This window comes from Apus apus, chromosome 7, assembly GCF_020740795.1.
Source record: "Apus apus isolate bApuApu2 chromosome 7, bApuApu2.pri.cur, whole genome shotgun sequence".
Lineage (NCBI taxonomy): Eukaryota > Metazoa > Chordata > Aves > Apodiformes > Apodidae > Apus > Apus apus.
In genome coordinates this window covers 5881671-5907226 of record NC_067288.1, presented here as the reverse complement: position 1 = coordinate 5907226, position 25556 = coordinate 5881671, and the positions used below count along the sequence as shown (strand labels likewise).

At 43.8% G+C, this 25556-nt stretch overlaps 2 protein-coding genes across 20 annotated transcripts in view; both read right to left on the bottom strand.

The window, feature by feature from the left end:
* Positions 1-18583, bottom strand: part of PRRC2C (proline rich coiled-coil 2C) — a 70902-nt gene extending 52319 nt beyond the window's left edge. For 17 of the 18 annotated variants that reach the window (XM_051625663.1, XM_051625677.1, XM_051625668.1 and 14 more), the window contains exons 1-2: positions 18444-18583; positions 96-261 (exon numbers count right to left, since the gene is read on the bottom strand). In XM_051625663.1, the coding sequence (XP_051481623.1) occupies positions 96-210 (115 nt within the window). In that variant the 5' untranslated portion in view covers positions 211-261; positions 18444-18583. Of the gene's footprint in view, positions 1-95; positions 262-7783; positions 7885-18443 lie in introns of all 18 variants that reach the window. The other variant, XM_051625664.1, reaches the window with a different exon arrangement.
* A 502-nt stretch (positions 18584-19085) lies between these two features.
* LOC127387392 (dimethylaniline monooxygenase [N-oxide-forming] 4-like) lies at positions 19086-25553 on the bottom strand. 2 transcript variants are annotated; one of them, XM_051625683.1, is made up of 10 exons: positions 25470-25553; positions 24974-25185; positions 23563-23736; positions 23070-23258; positions 22557-22719; positions 22035-22180; positions 21493-21692; positions 20957-21309; positions 20602-20671; positions 19086-19934 (listed from the first exon to the last, which is right to left on the bottom strand). In XM_051625683.1, the coding sequence occupies exons 3-10, from the start codon at positions 23692-23694 to the stop codon at positions 19556-19558; spliced, it is 1632 nt and encodes a 543-aa protein (XP_051481643.1). In that variant the 5' UTR covers positions 23695-23736; positions 24974-25185; positions 25470-25553; the 3' UTR covers positions 19086-19555. The 2 variants fall into 2 exon arrangements, with proteins under 2 accessions (XP_051481643.1, XP_051481644.1); XM_051625684.1 differs by lacking the exon at positions 25470-25553 and having other exon boundaries at positions 24974-25223.
* Positions 25554-25556: the final 3 nt, after the last annotated feature.

Genomic DNA, 25556 nt, shown 5'->3' with positions numbered 1-25556 from the left:
TTGACTGTTGGATCAAGTGCTCACATACTTTGCACTCTTAATTAGTACTACAGTAATGATGAAACTGAATGCAAAACTGAAGTCAGTTTACTCACCTGTGGTTTTCTGAGTTTCCAGTGACTTTCCCTTGTAAGTATTAAACAGACTGAGTGTTGCATACTTCGTTTTTCCATCCTTTGCTTTTGTACTCTGGCCTGACTTTTCCGACATTTCGATGGAAACTCATCGAGTCTGGTACCTCCTGCTCACCCCTCAATTTGCCTGAAAAGCAAAACACCAGAAAAGTAAGCCAATTTGAATATAAGCCAATACTTAAGACAGAACTCATAAACCAAAATTGGACAGCATATTTAACAGTCAGTACTGCTTCATTTCAGCATACTGGAAACATCACAGAACACATTAGCCTCAGGAACCCCAAGCCTTATTCAACACTATGCAATTCTAAAGTATTTCCATCTCCACAACTTGAACATCACAATATCAGAAGGGTCAGTATTTAATTCATATCAAACCCTTTAAAAGTGGTAAATATTGTCCACAATCTCACAAACAAACAAACAAAAAGGCAAATAAAGTTTTCACCAGCAGCCAGGTCCCCACTAGGGAAGCCCAATGACTTCACCCACTCCTGCAGCCAAGTGCTGAAATACCATTAACTGTGGTACAGTATTGCTGGAATTGGCCTTTTTTTTTTTTCTTGGCATTGAATATGGCACTTTTTTGTTGGTTTGGCTTTTTTTCCCCAATTAAAATCATCACTAACTCAGCAGCTAGAGAAATTAAATGCATTGGGTCAGAAATCTTCTTTATCAAAACTAAGAACACACTGTGTTTAGACAGAGGGTGAAGAACTCAAACCAAGAGTTACACTATTCTTCTTGCAGCAGTAAATTACAGGGCTGTTAGAGCAGGTCATCCCTCTCCTCCCTCCTTCCTTCAGAATAGCAGGCCTTGAAAAGAGAAGCTAGTAATTATCACTGATATTTCACTAGAAGTTCTTAGAAGGAACTTGACAGAGTTGCTGCTGTCATCAGGCAGGAACACAAGTGAGCAGCATTCACTTGAACAGAACATTATATAGTTGATTTATCTTAAAACACCCCAAACCCATGCTGCCTCCCTTGCAATAACATTTTTTTTATATATTTGCCTGTGAATTCCAGAAGAATTATGTACACTCAAACACTCTTGCATTTCATTCTGAGAGCAGGCAACAATAAGCAAGACAGAGCTGCACATCCTGCTGAAATCCTTCAGAGATCAGCAAACTCCCTGGTCAAACTCAGAGCCTCAGAAATCTTTCAAAAAGAACTTGATTCATGTGCAAGTCACTCATATATTATCAGGAGACTGCAGAGACAAGAAGTCCCAAGAATAAAGCATTTGGTCATGACAAGCATTAATCAGTGCCAAAAGATCAGGGAAGGTTCATTTATACAGGAATTACAACATTCCCGACCCTCCTCTGCCTTCTACCTCAGTTTGTATTTCTTAGTCTTGTTGATCATGGCTTAAAGATGGCAAAAAACTTTGGGATGACCCAGCTTCAGTGGGATTTGGGCCAGATGCTATTCCATTACAATCCATGCAGACTGTTGCAAAGGGGAGAGTCCTCAGCTTCATACATGGGCACATAGGTGGCTAAGAAAGACATTCTCTCATCTCCCAGGGTGAAAGTATCTCCTAGATTTTTTTGCCAAATCAGTCAGCACTTGGCTATTGTAACAGCAATGTAACACCACCAGCCATCCCTCATTCATTCAAAACCAAGAAATACGGGATGAAAGGAGGGTATATCCAGCTCACCAAATAGACAATATAATCAGAACATTGGCTGTTAGGCCATCCTTTGTTTATAAGAAAAAAATACATACGGAGGCTGCAAGCTTTCACTGGAAGCCACCACTCACTAATCCAAAATCCTAACGTGCACAAGAAGAAAAAAAACCAACAGCCTGATAAACAAAATTAGACAAGCTTAAATTTGGAGTTTCCAGTCAAGCTGATTTAAAGAAACCATTCACTGTTCATCACTGCCCAAATACTTATTTGCAATTCAACAACACGCCAAGCATTGCCATTATTATTATTCATGGACATGCAACTGCTTTCAGCTAGTCTGGATCCAGGCAGACTGGTTTATCAAGCTGGAGTCTAAATCAGCCATTAGGCCCTGCGTTAGCCTCTTCTTCTATGAGGAAACTCAATTTATCATAAGGTCTTCAGTAAAATGTCTGTGAAAGAACCTGGCAGATTCTTTCCCTTCAATTCTCCTGTTGCTCTCTGCTCCCAGACTTGTATTTATGATGAAGAGTACACCACATTCACCCTGGACAATCAGAGGAGTAGGTACCAGGCAGTTAATTACAAGGAGTGCGTGGGTGGTAAACAAGCTTTCAGGTGTGCATATAATCATATCAAGGAACACACTATAATTACTTGATGCTTAGCTGTGCTTGCACGCACTTTCAAGTGAGAACACATACATGGTTCTAATTTTCAGCCCAAGCCTCATCCCAGCCCCAGATTTTGCTGTAAACAAGTTCACTTCACAATGCTGAACAATTTAGTACTTGGAAAAAAAAAAAAAAAAAAAAAAAAAAGACAACTCAGGTCATTTATTGCATCCCCAGTTCACAAAAGCAGTGAAGCCCTACCAGATGCAGGCAGAACAGGGGATAGGTTTGAGGACAGTTTAAGATAATGCTGAGTTTTTGTTATAGTTTCCAAAGCTGGATAGTCTTTATCATAACTCTCTTCTTTACAGAGTAAGACTGAACTCATACTTGGACAAATCTTAATTGTAACAAATGTAATTTCCAGAACATTTGATAACTTAAGGAACAGCATGTGGTGATGATGTTCCCCAATAATGCTTTTTCATGTCAAATTTAAGAAAATTGGTCTGTTCATTACAGCTGAGCTCTATGCCTTTTAGAGTATTAGAATTCAGTTTGTCAAGTTTTTCCAAAGAAAAAATATTTTTAATTTATTAAAACTGCACATTCTTCAGTAATCTGACTTGCAGAAAATAAATCAAGCACTGCAAAGAGTGCTCTTTTAAATTAGGCCAGTGAATACATTCATATTTAACTAAGTTTAGACCTGATACTGGTTGCCAAGTAAGATACACTTGCAAAATTAGACTTTAGACCAGGTACTCAAGCCAGGGATGACAAATCTTTCCTTTGAAGAGCCCATCTGGCCCTCTACAGACATACCTGCCAGGTCACACATTAAACAAGCACCCAGTGCTAACAACTGCTCTAAATAGGTAATTGCATAGTTTCAAGGGATAAATAAAATTTCTAGCTGTATCCAGCTCCACTTCACCTTTTCACTCAAACTTTACTTGTATATGCTACTTTTCTGTATAGTAGCAGTGGAATCATTCCCTCCTCCTCACCATCTACAAGGTATTTTAACATAGGACATTTTATTAGTGCATACAATAGGTTGGGAAGTACTAGACTCACTGACTCCCAATTTGCTTTAATATTTGTCTCTTTTGTTATTATCAGTAAGGTAGCCATTACTCTGAACTCGATTAGTCAAACCCTTAAAACTGCAGTGCTACTGTCTGCTAGGTTTAGACTGTCATATGAGTAAGAACATGAGACAGCTGTATACCTCTGAACAGCAACACAAAATATGTCAGAATTACTTACCAAAGTTAAATAACTACCATGACAGCAAACAGAAGGACAAGCAAAAGTACAAGCATTAATGGCAGCTGGCAGGGTTCACTGGGCTATTAAGAAATCTAAGCAAGTCAGCGGTTCATTTTGAATGATGACAGTTACTATTATGCATAATTAGACAAGGCACAATGCTCCCAGAATTCTAGAGCTAAGATTGATTACTTTTCAGCCACTCTGTAAATGTTATCAAGTTAGTTAACTGACCTTCACTGTGGCCTGAGGATTTTAAGGTTAAAATTATTACTGTAATTTCTGCACCAGACTATTTTTTCAGGATGCATCTGGTTGGCTTATTTAGATCCTGCAAGCATGTGTACAGACATTAGCACAGTAAGCAGCTGCCACAAATTCCAGATATCTTAGTCTCTGTAAAAGGGTATTTACTTGTACCCTTCTTAGATACTTATAATAAAACCTCAAACAAAAACCCCACACATACCGCACAGACCTTTTTCACCAAGTTCTTAGCTCTGCTGATAATTTCACAATTCCCCAAGTTGATTTGTTCAAAATGTAGTGATACCAGTTAATTCCTATGTCTGTAAACTTTGTATAGCATTTCATTATGACCAAGAAAAGATTTTATCTTCACTTCAGAAAAAAAGTTCTTATCTGATTAAATAAGGAAGAAAGCATTGCATATTTTGAGGTCACTTTTGAGGGCTGGAGTGGCAAGAAGTTTAAAACTTCTAACAACCAATTTCAGTAATTCTTGTCTGAATTCCTTCTCTCCCACCACATGGATTTCAGTATTTTGCAGTTTTATCCTACATATGAAAAAACAGGTTTACATACATGCAAGAACAGAAAAGCATTCTGTGTAAGCTACAATAGTTTGTTGTCTAAATGAACAAGTACAGACAGGCATTGACAGGGGAAGGGAGTTCTGCAAAGGTTCAGGTAGACACTTAGCTTCTTTAGCCACAGTTTTTGGCAGGGGCAGATCAAGTCTTATTACTGCCATGGGAAAAAAAAACTTTTTTCTATGTTGTAAGTCTTCCAGTTGATGTTTCTGTATCTGTTTGAGCCATGGCATGCACCATTCCTCACCTTTGGAAGATTACTATTCTCTCTAATTTTCAGACATTCCATCCAAGATGATGCAAGGACAGACAACTGCATGATGAACTCTCTACAGCAAAACTTCCATTTGCTGTACTTTTAAATCTCTAGACAAAAGAAGTCTATTCTTTATACAGCCTATTCTTCACGCAGCCCTAACTTCTTAAATCCCACACCCCATGCTTATGTAGTCTACAAGCACACAGTCCATTAGAATAGGTAACTGTACATTAGCTTTCCAGGACTGTGAAGTCTTACAAACATTAATCAAATACTAGAATAATTCTCACATTCCCTATTCAACACAGCTAGGATATGTAGTACCTGCCATCTCCGCTCCAATGGCTTTATTTTGGCTAAATGGAATTATGTTCTGATGACTGAATGGGAATGACTTACAGCAAAGCACACTATTCAAGACTCAAACCTGCTGAACATTTCCTAAAGCCTTCAACTTTGTGTATCTCAAAATGCCTGCCTGAAGTGTGAAGCATCATAAAAAACACTACAGGAAAGTGTATTCATAACTGGGACATGTTAACGCCTCTCAAAATAGAAAACAAGAACCAAATCAAGAGACATTTCAAACCTTGTTTTAATCATACTAAACAAAGTAATTAAGGGGTAAAAACCATCATATCCAAATTTGTCATCTGTATCCAACCGTAATTCCACTTTTCTTAGAATAGCTTTGTTTCTGGCAGACTGAAGAACATGGTTCTGGTAAGTTTTGGAACTAAATAATACAACTGAAAAAATAATGCTTTTTTGCCACATGGTTGACTGATGTTGAGGCAGATGTTCCTAAATTCAGTGTTATCATTATCAGAAGAGAATTGTCGACCTGTTAACAAGCCTTGTGCTCAAAACCTCATCAATAACGTGGCACTACAAAATTCAGCAAGAAAGGAAAAATTTCATTGCAGCTGTAAGCGTGGCACATTTAGATTCCAGAACATCACCGAACAAAAAATCCTAAGAATAAACTGCAGCTAGATACTATATTCTGAAAAAAAAAAACACCATCCAAACCTCTGATCTTCAAAAATGAGTTTAAAACAAGAGAAACACAGGATACTGAAATCAGTGTACTTGGAACTTCAAAAAGCCTTCATGATTTATTTGTAACCTATTATCAAGAAACCCTGTTTAATGAGCACTCAAAAAATACTGTGTAATTATTGAATGCACGGTTTTGTGAAGAGATGGTTGCACACAAATAACAAATGGAACTACAGTGAAACACTGACTCCCCTTCTCTGATGTGGGTATGTTTATAAACAATACACACTAACAATCTCTTACCGATGAATTAATATTTACAACTTTCTAGAGCTCAAAGCATAATTTGGGGATTGAGGTTTTCAGCCCAATTTTTATCAAAACCACCCTCTTTATACCACTACTAAGATTTCTTAACAGCTTCAGCACCAGTCATCTTAATATGATGTGAAAACAGAGCAATTTGCATCAGGGTTCATTGTCAAGTAGGTTGTTGCCAAGCAGGCTGAAAACTGAGTGAAGATTTTGGGGACTTTTGAGCTTCTATTCCATGTACCCTAAACATGGCTTTATGACCACCAAGAATAGAGGCTCTCCAAATCTTCAAAGAGTTCCAGGTAGATCACACTACTAGTCATTCTTGAACAAGATCTATACTAAACTTTATTTCCTTAAAAGCCAGGCTAATGCACATTTCCATCCCTGTTTTTCTTCCTCACCCCTAGATTTTGGTCTCTCTGGTTTTCAGCAGAGCTTGGAAGAGGGTACACAATGCAAAGATGGCATCAATTCTATAAATTCTGTAAAGATAGATGGCCAAGTAAGAAAATAAAACCCTTTTAATTTTGCCTCCTCTGCACCCATCACCTCAGATGAAAAACTGTAGCACAGGCTGACACTTGAGGCACTAGACAACCTAGAGCGAAGTATTATTAATGGCCACCAAATACAAAATCAAAATTAGTTTTGCTCCTTAGAACCAAAGCACTTTGTCATGACACAAAGCTGTAGTAAGGCAGGCTTTGCTAGTTCTATCATTCTTCAAATTACTCCTCATTAAAGCCTAAGAAAGTCTTTCCAAAACATCACGAAACTAGATAGGTCAGGTGGAAATCAGACGTGAAAAAAAAAAAGGCATTTTAGGACATTATCCCAAAAATCCATCTTACAAAAATGCAATCTGTGCATGCCAGAAATGAGCATCCATAAATGTGTCTGTATCAGTTTTAAAAGACACCCAACAGCACCCTAAAAAGAGCTACTAAGCTAAGCAATGAAAACCAACCAAAATTACCCACCCACAAAAAGTCTGATCAGAAACTAACTAACTTTTCACAAAGCATATGTTATCTTAAACCAGCAATCTACACAGACAAATCTTTTACTGCCTTAGAAAGACCGGAAGGCAGCTTGTTGAATTGTTTTCTGTGAGAAATACTAGTTGCCTAGAATATGGCCTTTCACCAGGACAATCAGCAACAAAGCCCAGACATCTCAGGGAACTTTTATTAGGAGCCTCTCAAGCCTAACATGGCACTAAGAGCAGTGACTAATACTTAAAATAAACTTTTAGGACACATCCTGCAGCAGAAAAATATTAGCATGGACTAAAATAATCTGACAGTTCTGGTAATTTTTTTCCCAGTGCATTCTTGAGAACAATAAGAAAAATAAGAGCAGCTGTCTGAATTAAAAAAAAAAACAAGAAAAAGGACAGCAACCACGCAAACCTCAAATCTGTTTCTATCCACAGATTTGAATATATACTTAACTACATGTGCATCAATATTTCACTTATCACACACAAATCATATTCCTGTGGAACAGCTCTGACAAAAGAAGCTTGATCCATAAGGTCAGTCATGATCAGCATGTCTTCTTAAATGTGCTCATATAACAAGGGATCAAAAAGCCAAGGACAGAATCAACTCCCACTGGCAAGAAAGCTGTCAAAAGTGCACTAAGTGTTTTCACGTGTCACAGCTTCTTTCTTTTAGCAAGATAATTTCTGATACCTGTACTGTTTATGAAATCTCCTCCTTCTGAAGTGACTTTGGTTAACCAAAAGGTTAGGGTCCCCTCCTCTCACAGGCAGAATGACAGCTAGTTAAGAATTCTGGGAAAAGAAAGGACAGTTTTCATTTTGAACAGCTTGAGGGTAATTTTTTTTCTTCATTTTTCTACCCATATTAAGCTGTTCAATATTTTGACAAATACAATCTAAATATTATCTAAGGCAATACTACTACCCAGGGATTCAACACTTCCAGTGTCTCTTTCTTCCATGCTTTATACCAGTGGCCCAATTTTGGTCTCCTGCTTTCTACTGTGTAAGAGAAGCCATTCATCAAAGCAGCTGTAACTTTTACCTTTTACAAGGAAAGAAGGAGATAATGTAAAGAGCATGCAAACATAAACGCAGCTATTCTTACAAACAAAACACTGGAACTAGTCAGAACCTCCCCAAGAACTGTATTTAGTTCTCAACTATTATATATGAAGGTGCAATACCCCTGGTCTACTTTAGCTTTATAATTACATTTTTGAATACTGTTCCAGCTGTAGATTTCTTCCACACTTCAGAAACAAACCCAGTTTTATCACAATAGGAGATTCAAATCTAAAATTAACAGAGTGCTAATAATGGAACATTTAAAATAAATAGTGCAATACTGGCTGCAGAAGGCATGTTACAAATTATTAAACAATAAAAGGTATTTTTTGAGATGTACAAATACAGCAGGTTTTAAAGGCTGTTAAGTTACTGAAAGATGACAAAAAAATGATTTTTTCTTAAAAAAACCACACTGTTGTAAAGTATATGTTAAAATTTACAAACAAATACTCAAGCAAAGCAAATTCTCTTGAAACTAAGAGAAGGTTCACTCCAAAGTCCAGCACAGAATTCTGCTGGTAATTATAACATCCAACGCAGGTCTTTATATTCTTATGTCAGGCAGAAAAAGATAGGAAAGAAATGGTTCAAATAAAAAAAACAAAAAAAAAACCCCACACAAAACCCCTGTCTATAGAAGAGGCTGTTGAAACGAAATTAAAATTCAGTTTAAATTTCAGACTAAAGCTCTGTGCTTTGAATCTATATAGGCATCTATCTCCTGCTACAGTCCATGGGAATTAACTTCCCACTGAACAGTTTCAGCCCAAATTCCCACCCAGTGACTCAAATTAAAAGATTGGATAATAACATTTTATGGGTAGTTTCACTTTTACCATTGGGAGACTTTTTAGAGGCCCACAACATATTTAACTTTTACTTTGTAGCTACTAAGCCACAAACAGGCTCAAGATGTAACACTGGGGCTTCCCCAAACAACAAACCAAATTTTTAAGGCTGCACCTCACTGCAGAGGAGATTTAAGCAAGCACCAGCTGCTCCCAAACAGGCAGTGAGTAAGATCCAGACTGCAGTCACCTCCTAACCAGCAGCAGATGAACAGGTGACTTAAAAATACTTTGGGAACAACTAAAGAGAAACTCACGCCCTTATTCCCATCAGGAAAAAACATTTTCTCAGAATACTGATCCAATGTCTTTACATTAAGGTTTTCACTTCTTTTAGTCAGTTTTCTAGTACCTTTACATCCTCTATAAAGGAAGGACAACACTTTTTGCATTTTTAAGATAAGTTAACAATTAAAAGAGAGATCTATTTTTAAAACTATCAAAGGCAAGTACCAAACAAGGTCAAATTAAGAAATTCCCTACAATGTATTTTGTATCTTCAACCTAAACACAGATGATAAAGCTTCAAAGGTTCTTGCTTGTCACATTGAACATTATTTCCAAAATTACAAAAGAAAACAGTATTTGAATTTAATTCTTTGAATTACCAAAAGTTAGATTTAAAAAAAAAAGGCACAAGTATCACCAGTTTTCACCAAAAAAAGCCTCCACCCTTGCCTACAGCTTCCTAATCTCGATCATGAACTTATCACTGCACCTCCATGTTCCACCACTCACACAAAGCCATGCATACCCTCCTCCTGAACTCCTGAAGTACAGTTAAGTAAATTCAAGAGTAACTACACAGGTTATACTAAATACACAAGCTCCCTACAAACCACTCTGCTTAGAATACTCTCCTCACAGTTCTGAACTGACAACCCAGCATCTGCTATTTCCAACAGCAGGACCTTAAAACACAAGAGTCTTACAGAAATCCTCTCCTATACTTTACTCTTGGATTACTCAACTCTTGCATTCAAGCACCTTCAAGAAGTGGAATATGCAATGTTGAGACTCATCCGAAAGTCCCTCATGATGACTGGCTTAAAAGATCTAGACAGAAGTTTTATCTTTGGGCCAGTATTTTGAATTTGCATACAACCTAATAATAAAGAGAATAGACTTAAAGGCTGAAGTTGTACACCACAGTTTGGTGTGTCACAGGCACCAAAAAATCATGAGAATAAGAAACCCCATATGTGCCACAAGACCAAATGTACATCGGTTTGAGCACTTACCTCTACTGGAATGGATCAAAATTATCTTGGTTATGAATACATCAACCTCAACATTGATTCAGCATCTCTTGCTCCTGTCCTTAAACTCACAGCTTTGGAAGGTTGCAGTTGTCCCAGATAGCCTCCCACTGATGACTGAAGTAAACAAGGACTTAAGCTTAAAGAAAAAGCTCTCTGTAGGTCTGCTGGCAAACTCGAATAGTAATGACTGACAGGCTAGTGGAATAAGGTTACAACTCTTCCCAGAGAATTGCCAGTTTAGGTTAAGGCACAACCAAGCTGCAAAACAAATCTTGTTTCTCACTGATACACGAACTAAAAAGCTTCCTAAAAATACTAGAATCTACATTATATAAGAAGAGCACAGTTATTAGTCCAAAATTTCACCAGTGGGGTATAGTGACCACATAAAATATACTATAGCACTCTTTGGTATTACAAGTGTCTAGCTCATTTACTCATTTGTTCCACATAAACCAGATTAGGGGAAAGAAACTTAATACCACCACCACAGCTCAAATAAAAATGACAAAGTTTAATAACTACTACCTGTACTGCATTAGAAGCATTCCTTCAAGTATCAGCCCATTTTCAAGTTATCAAAGTACATTTAAACAGCTTCTTTGGCAGAAAGGATTTTTTAAGCTGTTCCAGTGAAGAGATCAACAGTGCGTGCCACACGCAAGTTGGAGCTAGCACATCATGAAGCTAACACACTAACACAGCTATTCTCACTGTGTTCTAATAATCCCCAAACATAAATAAGAATAACTTACATGTATTTCAAGATTACCAAATACATGTCAACTAAAAAGGTATTAATTTCTGAAAATGTAAGACCCAAAACTTCTTTGGGGCTCACTTTTAAGGCAGGCTCTTTTATTTCTCCTCTGCCTGACAATTTATTTACAAGTCTTAATTTCTTTGTCGCTAAGCAGTAGAGCAAAATTTTTGCAAGACCTATTTTCAATATTCCAGTTTCATGCTATTAGTTAAGAAACTTTTTAGAACTGTAAATTTTTAATTGTGGCAGGAGTTTCAGAGTGCTGGAAGGAAGCCAGGACCAGTAACAAAAAAAGAAGAAAAAAAAGAACAGTTTCTATACAATTAAAGAGAGGATCATAATGAGATGCATTCTCATTACTCCGGGGAAAAGAACAATATAAGTGCTTTTGCCCAATTAGCTTTTCAACTTGCAGATGCCAAATGAGATTTTTATTTTCAAGATCTGCAAAAGCATTTATTAAAGAAATGTCTATTATTTAGAAGAATGAGAAAACTTCAAAGCTCTCAAAACTGAATTGCTGCCTTTTTGAGAAAAAGACAAGGAATAAATTAAGAAAAATACTTGCAGAAGCAAGCCATGTACCTGTTAAGTAAAGCATTCCAGTAGTAGGTTGGCAGGCAGTGCTTTTCTCTGAATACAGAAAACTATTTGCAACCTGTCTTTTTAGATTTTGTGTTTTTTTGTAACTGACAAAGTTACACTATTCACCAAGCTTCTTACAAATTAATTTAGGTCAGTTTATCCTGACCACAGCCACTCTCTGTAAAGGCATCTGTTAGTGTTTAAGATCACAAAAAATCCCTTAAAAATTTCAAAGGCACTTAGCATGCTGTCACAAGTACCACTTTTGTTTCTTGCTCAATTGTGTCAGGCCACTCAGCAGAAGCCTGGGAAGGCAGACATCCTAGCAAACCCATTGTCCCCCCACACACAGAAAGCGACACGGGCAGTCTCCTTTAGTGGCATCCTGCATAGTGGTTGCTCTGTCAGGCTGAGACCAGGGGAGCAAATGGAAAGTCCACAGTGGGGCTGCAAAAGTAGCTACACAACTGAGTACATACAGATGTTCCTATGTCCATTCAAGTAAGACTGCTGAAAGCATCCAAATGGTCGTCACTTCTCTGCACTTGCTGCACTTAGATTTAATTGCACAGAAAGAATAGTCAGACCTGATGATGATGGTGGGTTTGAAGATCCATTTGCAAGAATAAAGGCAACTGAATTACTTGCAACCTACAGCAAAAAAGGCATGAGAAAAATGTCTCCACGTGTTACTGGATTTTCTCTTGTTTCTAAATATACAGAGTACCGGTGAACTGCAGTTCCCTTTCAGCTCCAGCTCCACCTCAGCCTCAGGCTGAACAGTGCTCAGGATCTGTTCCTTAGCAGGCAACTGTCTGGGATAAGTTACAAGAAACAGCTGAGCTGAACAAGAGTTGACTCCTAAAGTCGGTCACAGTGTTTGGTGCAAAACACTCCCTTTTAGGAAGCTGATGAAAGATAATCAACAGGTACATAAAAATAGATCAGATTCCCAACAGATGAGCAGTAGAAGTTGCAACCATTTAAAACTACCCATCTTTCCGCTAGTGGTTTCATTTTTCCCTTTCATTTTAAAACTTACTGCAAAAGCCCTCAGAAACAATGCCATTTAAACTGGTGGCATATTTCCACCCCTGCCTACCCGCTCCATGTTGAATTGGACAGTGGAAGAGGGCAGGACAGATTTAAGACACAAGTGTAAAGCCATTCCTTGCTGTCAATAAACTGAAGAATCTTTTTCAAGACTTTCATTTCCTGCTCCTTTATTGCAATTTCCAAGCCCCGCTGTAATAATTAACAATTCTTGACAGAGGAAGTGACACATTTCAGCATTCCTTCTCAAGGAACCATAACCCACTTTGAGCAGTGGATTTCTCTCCACACCATACCTTTCTGCTCCTTCAAAGTATCCCTGACCTCAGCTGAAAATAAGTACAAGTTTTTATATAAAACTTGTTTTTCCAAAATGCTATTGATAGATCAATCCTTAAGTAACAAGCAGTTACATCTAAGGTTTCTGACTTCAGAAATCAGTTAGATGTTGCTCTGAAATAATGTAATAAGGAAAGCTCTTCGGTTCATGAGCTTCAGAGAAGTCTAGGACTACATCCTTAAGGATTTTCATTCCTCTTTAGAACATATGTGCCAAAGTAAATTCACTCTTCTCTAGTTTTTTTTTTCCCAACTTTCTTCTGTTCAGCTTCTCAGGATACAGTTATTGAAAGGTCCAGCCTCAAGACGGAAGTACACTCATCAACAATAGGAATGTACAGAATAAATAAATTTGTATAGAGTTTGGTTCAACCTTAGCAAAACAAATAAAAAAATATGTTCAAAACAGTTACTTGCCACTACCTTCAAAACTTCCTGCCTTGCTCAATACTGTAATTCAGTGTTGCCTGTAACTCTCACCATATTCCTAACCTGAATCACATACATCAAAAACAATCATAATCTCTCCTCTGTATTATGAGATGTTACAGCACATTTGTTTTTAAGGCTTTTCAGATACTCTCACTGTGACAGTGAGAGACAAGGTTGCCAAATGGACCAGCTTATAATACACCATTGACAGCATCAATAAAAAAACTTAACTTCCATGCATTCAAGGGTGTTTGAATTTACTCCTTGGCCTGGTGCAGCTTGGAGAGAACTCATAGCTGTTCATAGTCCCTTCTACTGGCTGCCTATTATCTTCCAGATCTCTGGTTACATGTTTTCCCCTGTGACTTGCTAGTTTCTTGGAACAGAGACCATCTCCTTCACTGAAAGAATGATCAGCATGTCAGAGATGCAGCTGCAAAAACCACACTAACAATAGTTCTGGACAATACAGGTTAATTACACTTCAGCAGTCAACTTCAGTCCCCTCCTTTAGACTGGATTCAGTCATATGTTTTGATAAAAAACAACCAAAAACACACATAAGGAGCTAAAGTAGAAATGCCTTATCAGCACACCCAGCTTTATGTATTAGCCTCTCAGCAGTACAGAATCCATTTTCTGTAGAAGTTAACATGCATCTGCCAAATGGCTATAGATGAAGTTTAATATCTTCAGTTGCTCTTGATCCTCTGCTTATTCTACTTGGAAAAAGAAAAATCCTATGTGCCCCTTGGCTCTCTGCTTTCAAGATGCTGCAGGTAAATAATTAAAGCTCAGTGTATTATCAATAAAGAAACTTCTATTTCTCCAAAGTTAAGTGCAAATTATAAAGCTCTGTCCAAACCTATACGACTGATCTGTGACATAAAAAACATATGCCAACCAAGGTGACATGGGCAAATTTACCAAGTAGTTGGGTTACAAACAAAGGGCAGTTTTTTCTTACTAGAACACATCTTTCCTACAGACAATTTACACACATTGGCAAGAGAAAATGTTATTGCTCCTCACTAGAACATCCCTGCTGTGCACCTATATATACATCTAGATAAACTTGCACAGGAAACACTGGCTGTCCTAAACATTACATTAAAACAAACCCTACAAATACAATATTTTTTTTTTTTTTTCAAAATGAAAGCATCAATGCATTGATCTGAAGACAGCGAGGTCTTTCAGTACAATATATGCTGACTTTGAAACACAATACATCGATTAAGTCCTAAAGAGTATCAAGTCTTAGATTGGGGAAAAAATAATTGGCTTCTCAAATAAAACCAAGATGTCCTTTCACTTCCATCTTGGTTGAATGCTCTAACCAGTTAAAAAATGTTTCTTTTGCCAACAAGAACTAAAATTATTACTCCTGCAAATATATTTTAAAATTATGACCGTAGACTTAAATTGTAAGTCAAAATTTACAAACACTAAAATCTAGGAATATTAAGGCCACATGCTTAAAAAATACTGATTTTAAATTTGTTAAGTTGTTTAAATGATTTAATGAGGACAGCCTGAAAAGGTTTGCTCTTCTAAGCAGATAAAGTCTGACTTGCTTAAGAAAGCAGTGAACCAAAAAATGGGCCACCTAGTACCATTGTTGCATGGTTTCACTATGAATACCCATTTGATACCTCCAAGTATGACCCTAGTACCCCAACTAACCAAATATTTAGTAAAGCTACCATTTCATTTAGAAATAAGCTGCACATTGATTTAAAGTGATATTTCATAGACCCCTCTTCTCTCAGTCACTGTGCACTGGGTGATGCCACAATTCTTCAGGTACTACTTGTTTATTTGATGTACAGGAACAGTGAAGTGCAGCAATTCCTGTCTCTGGTGCTGTAAACCCCTGGAAGTGCAGCATGCATTTTTTTCAAACACATATCAGTTAAAATTTATCAAAATCACCCTCTGGATTGTAGATGTATACTGTTGATTCTGCACTATAATTTTACAATTAATCGAGACAGTGTTAAGATATATAAACCCACAAACAATATGAATAATACACAGCTTTTTCCTTTAATACATGCTTGCAATCTGCCACAAACTAGTTTGTTAGCATTCAGTTAGAATGTTATGTAATGCTTGAGGTATTTGTAATAAAAACAATCTATTTCTATTACCAAGTTCTTCACAGACACAAGAGCTATCTTCATCTGATTTTTATTAGGACTTCATCTTCCTCTGCTCTTTATGCATTTTTTAAGACTTCTGTCCTCTCCATTTTCATCTCACCAACAGACAGACACATTATATCCTCCTACCTCCTCACACAAATCTCAGCTTTCACCTTTTGCTCCTGCTTCCACCCATGCGAAGCTTCCATGGGGTTTTATGAAACCCAGACCCCAAAAAAAAAAACACCTGAGAGCATGAAGCTGAGTGAAAAAAAAAAATAAAAAAAATCTGTTATAGAAGATGAACAACTGGTTCTACCAGTAAAACACCATTGGCAGTCCCGTCACTACAAGTCCAACATCCATCCCCAACTAGTAGAAAGGTGGTGCATTTTCAGGGTGGAGGTCCCCCCCCCCAAAAAAAACCCAAACAACCCATTACTTCATATGGTTTTTGAAGATGTCCTGTTCTTCCCTCTGCAGAAGGAAGAGCAATGTTTTTTCTTCTCTCACATCTCCAATATGCTACACAGAGGTTTATTCCTCTGCAAGAGCACACTATGCAAGGGTTTAATCCTTCTGCTACCTTTTTTCTATCTCCACATCTAAGCCTCTTATCCATGTCACCCTTATATGGTATTTAGACATTTTCCACCCTCTACTTTCACAACGCTCCCGTTAGTTAGCCTGGAAAATATTCAGGAATTAAGGGCTTGCACTTTCAGCAACCTAGCCCCACACAACATACCCAATGCTGTCTTTTATTCCTTCTCTTTACTGACTTACAACATTCATTCAAACAGGACAAAACCTACACAAGAGCTCCCTGACCTGCATTTTTCCCTTGTTCATTCCCATCCCTTTTCACTTTCCCTGGCAGACTCCAGGATGTGGGGAAACAGGACCTACAGAAGACACCTACCAAAAACCTGTACCTGTGAACATGGACACCAGCCATTAAGGTAAAGCCATAGACTCATTCAACTAATTTCATAGGTTGCTCTATACAAAGCTAGGGTTCCTGGTGCAAAGCCTAAATGAGAGTAAAGAAACTGAGTTGCTACTGAACTACAGAGAGACAATATTTTTATTAGGAAAACTCACAGAAGTGATTGTGTATCAATTTATACGTTTATGTATTTTAGAAGCTATTACCACAGCAATACCTTATGCAGAAAACACATACATACTAAGGCACAGTTCTAGGTAGCAGAGACCATAATCCTAGTCACCACACAAGCACTGGTTTATGCCAGCTCTCACTTCGGTTTAAACAGCCACCTCACAAGCACTCACATCCACCAAAGCGGTGGTAATCCTCACTCAATGAGCACAATATTCTGAGGGACAAATTGCTTTGTTCTTGAACATTCACCAAGCTCAAAGAACTCCCAGAACTTTGAGACTCCTTAGTCCCAAGGAGACTGCAGCAGCGTTGTAACAAAACACCCCCAAAATTAACTTTGAAGAAAAATTCTCTAGACTTTGCAATTAAAAGAAAACTGACTGCCACTCAGCTCCTGGCAGTCAGTATTAAACGGTAATCCTTTTGTTCCTCACTGATGGACAAGTGAGATCACGTCCTGTTTCCTCCCCCCTTCAAAAGCAGTTTCTTGTCTGAGCAGAGCTCTTAAAACTAGACAACGGGTAGGCCTGATGCCTCTGCGGATGAAACAAAGCAATTAAAAATTAGACTCCGGGTTCTTCTGTTGCAAGTAGTACTGACTTCTAATAATGTACCCATCTGATCCCAGTAACCAAAAAACAACAAGGAAATATGGTTCTTCCTCAACGAGACAGAATTCAAGACCTTTCACAAAGGAACAAGCTTACAAAACATGTGCGAGACACGAAAAAAGAAACAGGAAAAAACAAAATGTTCCATTCAATGCTTGGCACCATCCTCTTATACGTGCTCCGCTTCCCCACAGAGAGGGCCTGAACAGGCAACTATGTGGGCCATCTTTAGCCCCCAAATTTTCAATCCCTGCATTCCTAGGTGATGGCTTCCGTTATGCCCACTGGGTTATGCCCACTGCAGACTGCCTGCCTGAATTTTAGCCTTGTCATCTAACCATGCTCACACAATCCTTTAAACGCTACAAGTAAGAACACCCCGACTGCTCACCCCAGCCCTACAAATCTTGCCCCTAGGAGCAGAAACAATACCTTCCTGAACGGTACTTCCCTCAATCCTACATCAAATAGCCCAGGAAGAGCATTTTACCGTCCATCTCAAGAACCGTAAATTAATATTTCAGAGTCAGAAAACCAGAGCGCCGTGCCCTCCTTGTGCCTCCAGCATCCCCCAAGAAAAGCCTCCCCTCCCCCCGCGCTTCTGGAGAAAGAATCACAGTCACAAAGTGAGCGCAAACGCACCAAGGGGACGGCGCGATTCTGGAGAAATCTCCCTCCAGAGAGAACTGGAGCCGGTAAAAAAGACGGGAGAGAGAGAGCAACACACGGATAGATAAAAGGAGGGAAAGGGGGAGAAAAAAAGCACCAGGAGAGCGGCCCTCAGCCGCCGCGGGCGAGGCCCGGAGCGGGGCGCGGCCGGCCCCAGGCGGCGGTGCAGTGCGGTGCGGTGCGGCCCAGCGGCGCCGAGAGCCCCGGCCTGCGCGGGCCCAGCACCGCGCCGCCCTCCTCCGCCCGGCCGAGGCGACTGGCGGAGCGCCGACCCCTGGAGGGACTCGTTTCCCCGCCGGCCGCGGGCCCGCCGCCGCCGCCAGGCCGGACGGAAGCCGCCCCCGCCCGGGGCCATGCGGCGCAGGCCGCCCGCCCGCCCGCTCCCCCCGGCGCCCGCCCGCGTCCTTAGGCCCCCTTGCAAGGGAGCGGAGGCGCCGGCCCCTACCTGCGGCGCAGCGCGGTGGGCCGGCGCTCCGGCCTCCCCGGGGGCTCCCGGACTACGGCGAGGCCGCTGCCGCTCCCGGCGCCGCGACGCCACGCCGCGCTCCGCTCCGCTCGGCAGGGGCCAAGATGGCGGGCGGCCAAGCCGGCGCCAACGACGTCTGACCTCACCGCGCCGCGCGCGCGCGCGCGCACGCACGCAGCCCCGCGCCGGCCCCGCCCCGCCGCTCACGTGGTCCCGCGGTGCCGCAGCCGGGGAGGGAGGGCGCGCGGGGCGCCCCCTGGTGGCGGGCGCGGCGCCCCCATCCCCGCTGCCGCGCGTGGGGGGGCGGGAGCGCGGGCGGGTGGGGCGGCGGGGGGCGCGGGGACCCACGGGGGGCGCGGGGACCCGCGGGAAGGGGCCTGCAGCGCCAGCCGGCAGCAGCCCGCCCCTGGGGTTGCGGGCAGATCCCCCGCTGAAGGCACCCGTGGGTGCGTGGGCGGGGGGGCGCTCTGCCGCCTCCCCGTGGGCTCCGCGGGTCCCTGCGAGCCTGAGACAATGGCGGGGACTTGCCACGTATGGATTATCTCTTAGGAGGTCTCGAGGTACTGGGCCCGCTTGGCACACTCTCCCCCTCCAATTAACAAACCATTGATAGAACCATCAGAGGAGGCCAAATCCACGAGGTTTATTTCTGGCTCCCTGCTGCCTGTCCCCAGAGTTACCGGGCAAATAAAAAAATATCACTACAGCTAGTGTCGCAGATGATCTCAAGGTATTGCAGGTCTTGTTCAAAATGCATGGAGGAAGCTCTGGGGGAGCAGCAGGGGGAGGAAGGCTGGCCCTGTGCACACCAGCCTGTCCAGAAAGAAAAACCCAACAACAAAAAGCTCTTTCCAATAAAGTTCTTCCCAAAAGGCCACTGGAGATTCAGCCTGGTACTGGTGCAACACTGGTGTGGGTTGCATTGGGTTTGGACTAAACACTGTATGGCCTTTGGTGGGTGTGAAACAGCAGCAGGAGGAGGCTGGGCACCAAACAGCATCTGGGGGCCAGCTCCAGACCCCCCCACTGCAGAAAACACCTGCAGTGACAAATTCCCAGCTTTCCTGGGACTGGGTCACACCAGGTTTCTTCTACAGCTGGGGACCTGCTCGGGGACTCCAGCCCAGCCAGGGGTATTTAGAAAGCAGGAACCCCACTGCCAAAGCTGGTGGCAAGGCCAGGAGGCAGATCCAGCACCAGCCAGGGGAGGAGTCATCCACCACACGGGTTCTCAAGGGCTTCAGTGTCCGTTGCCACTGAGTCAAGATGGCATCTCTGGCCCCACTCCACTTGCCCCGTCCCATGAGTCGGTACTGGTAGGGTGTGCAGGGGCCAAAGAAGATGGCTAGAGCCAGGCGGGGGTCTGTCAGGAGCAGCCTCAGCACGCTGGGCTTTACACCAGCACATGAAGCGATTTCATCAGTGTAGCTGATAAAACTCATCTTCAAGTTCTCTCCCTCGGATGGATTCCTTCAAGGAGGAGTAAAAAAAGACAGAAAATCGAATAGCATCATCCCACTTCAGTTGCCAGCTTCACAGAAATCAAAAGCTCTGGGCTTGGACAAGGCACCACGTTGCAGGGGACAGACATCCTCTGAGGACACGTCCCAACCTCCCATAAAATCCTAGGGCCAAGAAGACAGGGCTTTAGCTGCCACATCCGTGATTAACAAGTTCCAGCCTTGTCCAATACTCATCTTGACCTGCCAAAGATTGCCACCAAACTTGCCTCCCACCAGCATAGCCCAGCTCCAGTAGGGTTTCTGGATCAGACTTAGTCCTGGCTCCAGCACTCTGTGCCACCGGGATTAAGGAGGGGAAAAGCCACGAGATGGCACCCTTAGTCTGGAGGAAACCAAACCTCCATCTTGACATTCTGGGAATGAGGGCATGGCTTGGAGGCCTGGCAGAAGGTGCCTGCAGGTCCCGGGTCTTGCTGTAAGCTGCTCCAGAACACCATGACCTTGGTGTCTTGGTTCATTACCCACAAAGGAGCCACAACAGCATTTTCCCACCTCACTAGGGATGTTGAAGGAATAAATATACTCAAGAACTTGAGTCGGGTGTTGTGGGAGGGTCCCTCCAGGGTTACCCTTTCCCTGAGGTTATCATGGCAGGCACACACCCCAGGACACACCTTTTGACTGGCGGCTTCTTCTTCAAAACATCAGCAATCATCCTGCTGGCAGGAGGGAGCTTGTTCCAGCCTGAGAAGAACCAAGAAACCAGGAACCTCCAGCAGCACCCTTAGCTGAGAAGTTTGTCCCTTTCTCCCCACTTCCATGCTCCCAGCCCCTTTACTAAGAGCTTGCTGGTTATGGCAGCATGGATGCAGTTGAGAAGCAGATGCAAAAGTGCTACTAATACCCGTGGTCCCCATGGGCGTCATGGCAGGAGCCAAAATATGTCCTGGGCTCCATGGACATTAGGCAAGCCTGCCCCAAACCTCCCACTCCAGCAGCTCCCCCCCATACCTTCACCCTCTCTCCCACCTGCAAAGATCCCTGTCACCCAGCGAGCCTGCATTTCTGTTCCCACCATCAAAGAGCCGGTCAGCTGGATTAAGCCGAGGATGGCCAGCGTTGGCTTTTCCAGCTGGGGAGGGAAGATGCATTTATAGAGGGAACGGTTGTCATCAAAGAGACTGCGAACTGACTCTTCGAGGAAGGGAAAGGAGAAGATGTAGCCCGTGGCAAAGAGCACCACGTCAATGTTTTCTTCTGTTGTCCCATCTTCAAAAAGAGCGGAGCTTTCAGTGAACTCCTTCACTCGTGGCTTCAACACGACGGTCCCAGAGAGGAGGCAAAATGGCAGCTCTTCATTGATAATTAACTTAAATTTGGAGCTTGCAAGTAGAAAAGAGAAGGATAGCAACGTTAGCCTCTGAGAGGGACCCGAAATATCTTTTGTGGACAGAGTTTCCTTCCAAGGGTTAGCTATTCCACAAATATCTTCGGAAATTAAAACCTGAGCATTTAATGCCATTAAAACCCTCTGACCAACCAACAAAACAGTGAGGAAAAAACACCTTTTGGTGGAAGCCAAGCCATAGTTTGCATGGTTAAACCATGAATTGAACTTCCGAAACTTGATCCTCTTTGTGAGCGCTGAGGGGAGAAGCCAGTCGAGAAAGTGGTTGAAGCGAGTGGTGTTGACCATGTCGAAGGGGAAGCCATGGTCCGAGACCCGGCTGAACACCCATGTGCTGCTCCTGGCACTGAGGAACACCTGGAGGAGAAGGCAGGTCTCAGCCTCCTGCCCAGACATCTTATTGCCAGTTTTGCCCTGAATGGCAAATCCCATCTCCTGTACTTGGGAACCAAGAGGGTTATCCTGAAGGAAGGAGAGGGCATCTGGAGAAACCAAACAGCTTGTGGTGCCTTCTGCAAAGTTCCCACAGCTGGTGAATGGCCACTCCCAAATTCTCCAGGAATTGCAGAGCTTCCTCTATCACCCTCAATTTGAAGTGCTCTTTAGTGGGAAACCTGGTGGGCAAAGCTTCCTGCATGTACCCTGAGCTGCTGGCTATTCCAGCGCCCAGCTGGGCTTGGCACCACCATGGAGCTCTACCTTTGCAGCCACATGGCTCAGCTCCACGGAGAGGTCACCGCCCGTGTTGCCGATGCCAACCACGAGGACCCGCTTTCCCCGGAAAGCCTCCATGTCTCTGTATTCCCGGCTGTGGAGGTACTGGCCTTTGAAGTGGGTCTCAATACCTAGGCAGAGATCAGGGAGCATTTCCTACCACCAGATCCATTTGCTTGCCCCAGCATCATGCCCAGACACTGCCTCTCCTTGCAGCTGAGAAGCCTGTGGAGGTCTTGGCTCCCTGGGTGATGCCAGCCTCCTGCATCTCCTCATCCTGGTCCTGCTTTGCAAATTCTTACGCAAGAGCCTGGCTGCATCTTTACAAAGTGTTCTTCCCATTCCCAGCAATGCCCACAGCCATTCCCATGGGGTAAGGGTCATGCCTGCCCCAGCATAGGGGCTTCATGAAGCACGCAAAGCAAAATGCAGCTGAGGAACCCATGGGTGCTGGGTGAAAATCTGAGGGGCAGCCCCAGCCCATACCACTGCTGAGGCAGGGCTTACCTGGGAAAGAAGTCAATGGCAAGTAGGGCTCCTGGTAATGGCCGGTGCAAACCATGACAGCATCAAAGACGTGTGACTCCTCGACACCATTGGCCTCTGTGACCACCTCCCACTGGCCTGAGGTGGCAAAATCTGGGCGTTTCCTTACACTGAGAACTGTTGTCTGGCAGCAAAGCCCAATGAAACAGAATCAGTGTTTCAGAAAGGATCTGCCTGCAAAGGGCCAGGGATGCCGGGGGCAGGCTCAGTCCTCAGGGAGCTGCATGTCACCTCTGAAGCTGTTAAATCCCACTCCATACCTTTCCCCTGGTGATGGCACTGAAAGGGGAGTTGCAGCAGGCAGCCCGTGTTCGAGCAGCCTGATTTAAAACACGGAGCCAAAAGTACTCAGGATGCAAAAGGCACATGGTCCTTGTGGAATCACACTCAGCATTGTCCCATCCCACCTGGGTGATGCCCTGGTGCAGCCACTGATGGCTCTTGTCCCGATGGGCATTTGGGATCCCTGCTCACCTTAAAGCGTATGTGCTGCAGGAGGTCAAAGTGCCGGGCGTACATCCGAAAGTACTCCATGAGGAGGTTGTGGGGCAGGTAACTGGGAAAATCCTCTGGGAAGGGGAAGTCGCTGAAGCAGGACATCTCCTTGGAGGTGTTGGTGATGACCGAGCGGTACACGCTGACCCTCCCGCTGTCCATGGAGTCCTGTGTGAAGCCAGCGGTGCCATTTGCAGGTACGTGGGGAAGGCCTATCTCCCCACAAAGTATCTGTGTATTTTTCCCCCTTGTATTCCAGTACAAAGAATAAAATAGGACTAGCACCTGGTGAACATGGTGTCTGCTCTCTCCATCTCCTTCTCCACCTTGGAATTGGGAGGAGTCCTGTGCCTGGGACTGACACAGTCCCCAACAGCATGGCCACCCTTTCCTCATTGCTGCGAACACAGGGCGTCCAAGGGAGGGGACAAACCCAGGGCCAATCCTCCCCGCACAGGCAGAGCCCACTGACCGTGTAGCGCCAGAGGCCCCCGATGTCCTCACTCCTCTCGAAGCAGGTGGGCTCCAGCCCCTCCTCCAGGCAGCACTTGATGGAGGCCAACCCACCAACCCCGGCCCCGATAACAGCCACACGCCGCACCATGCTGTCCTACAGCAGGCAACTCACAGGGGTGTGAGCAAGCAGCTGGAAGTAAAACAGCCCAGGGATTAGCAAAACACCAGTTCCCTCTCCCCATCCCCAGGAGAACACCCCTTGTCTTTTCTGGCTGCAGGAGCCCAGGAGGAGAACCATCCTTGGAGAAAACCATCGCCAGCTCCTGGCTTGAATGCTGTGGACAGACGGTGCTCATTACCCTTCCTGCTGTGTGAAGCCCACACCCAGAGCCCAGCCATTCCTGTTCTGCAAAGGGGGCACTTTGAAACCTCCTTGCTACACTGCTTCTATTTATTTCCCTTCCTGGCCCAAACCAGGGTGTGCACTGAAGCCGAAGGGGCTCGCAGCTACCTGGTTCTGCCTGTGCAAAGCCATCCTCCTGAAACCTTTTCAAGCAGCAGTTTCAGCTAAGCTGGCTTGTTTTCAGACTTTTATTTTTCATTTCCCATTAAATGGTATTCTCTCAAAAGCAGAAGGTTTATTATTTTGGGGTTTGTTTGTTGTTTTTTGTTTGTTTTGTTGTTGTTGTTAAAAAAACACCCGGTGCCTGACTGAGCAGCAGCACCGTGCAGAGATTCAGAAGTTAAGTGTGACAGTGTGGCTGGGATTGTGACACTGTGGCTGGGATTACAGAACATAAAATAGGTGAGAAACCCAGGAAACGCAGTGTAGAAAGGGGAGGAACTCAGAATTTTGGCGTGTGTAATCTGAGCTGCACTGAGCTTGACTGGAAAGCAAAGAAACTAGCAAAAAAAAAAAAAAATGAACCCTCCTGAATTTTGATTAGATTACAACCGCTCCTACTGCAGAGTCTGAAGAAAGAGTCATTTATAATCTGTTTTCAACTCATTTTTGTGTCAAAAGAGGAAATTAACTTAAACGAAGTGGAGCAGCCTGCAGCTGTGCCGGGGAAAGCGAGGGGCCCGCAAAACACAGCCTCCCTCCCCCGCATCCAAAAGCCAGTTGTTCCCAGCTGGAGCCACTCCCTAATCTGCAGAAACAGGACAGGACACACTGTCGCTCCCCGACCCCCCCGTTTTCAGCAGCCCTCTCGGCTTTGGGAAGGACACCGACGTGCCCGAGGCGATAGTCTCCTCTCTTTTCCAGCGCTGCCTACAGACACCTTTGCTCCTGAGGGTCTCCGCGACCCCCCTACACCCCCGCCCACCAGCAAGGGGAAGCTGATGGCAAACACCAAAGCCCCCAGCGCTGGCTGCCCGCTGGTAAAGCCTGCAAATCCCCCGCCAGAGAGAAACGAGGAGCAAACCTTGGTGGGGTAGTGCCGTGCCTTCCCTGCTCAGGCTTCGGTCGGACTTCGCTTTGCCTTCCTCCAGCAGCAGGTTTAAAGGAAAGGCTGAAGTCCGGGCAGCTCCCCCGGCTCTTGCACCACTGACCTTTACACCCACGCTGCCCTGCTCTGCTCAACTGTGCCAGCAGAAGTTTTCAACATCCTCGAGGCAGCACCAGGTAGAAGCCGGGCTGTAATCCCAAGAATACCATGCTTGCAAGGACTCCCACACTCGCCTCTGCTCCAGGAACAGCTTGGGGTTGTTCTGATCCATCACCCCCCCCCCCCCGCCCCCAACCCCCCTGTGCTGCCTGCTCCAGGCATGCGCTCACTTGCCATATCCAGGAAATCAGCAAAACACACTCCCTGTGCCTGCATGCCAGCAGATAGCATGAGCAACGAACATGGTGCATAGGGCAGCCTAATTTTTGGTGGCCAATGGAAGCCCTCCCAGCCCCAGGCTTGTGGAATGTACCTGCTGGCACAGCCCCAGTCCAGGCACGGGACCCCTCTGTTCTTCCTGTGCATGCGAGGAGATGACAAGGCAGCAGCCTGAAGCACA

Excerpts from the sequence above, each read along its gene's own strand:
- LOC127387392 (XM_051625683.1), bottom strand. The coding sequence starts at position 23,694 with ATGGTGCGGCGTGTGGCTGTTATCGGGGCCGGGGTTGGTGGGTTGGCC. Across the intron at positions 23,259-23,562 it reads GGGGCCTCTGGCGCTACACG|GACTCCATGGACAGCGGGAG; the intron begins GTCAGTGGGCTC and ends GGCTTCACACAG. Across the intron at positions 22,181-22,556 it reads GCCATTGACTTCTTTCCCAG|GTATTGAGACCCACTTCAAA; the intron begins GTAAGCCCTGCC and ends ATCTCTGCCTAG.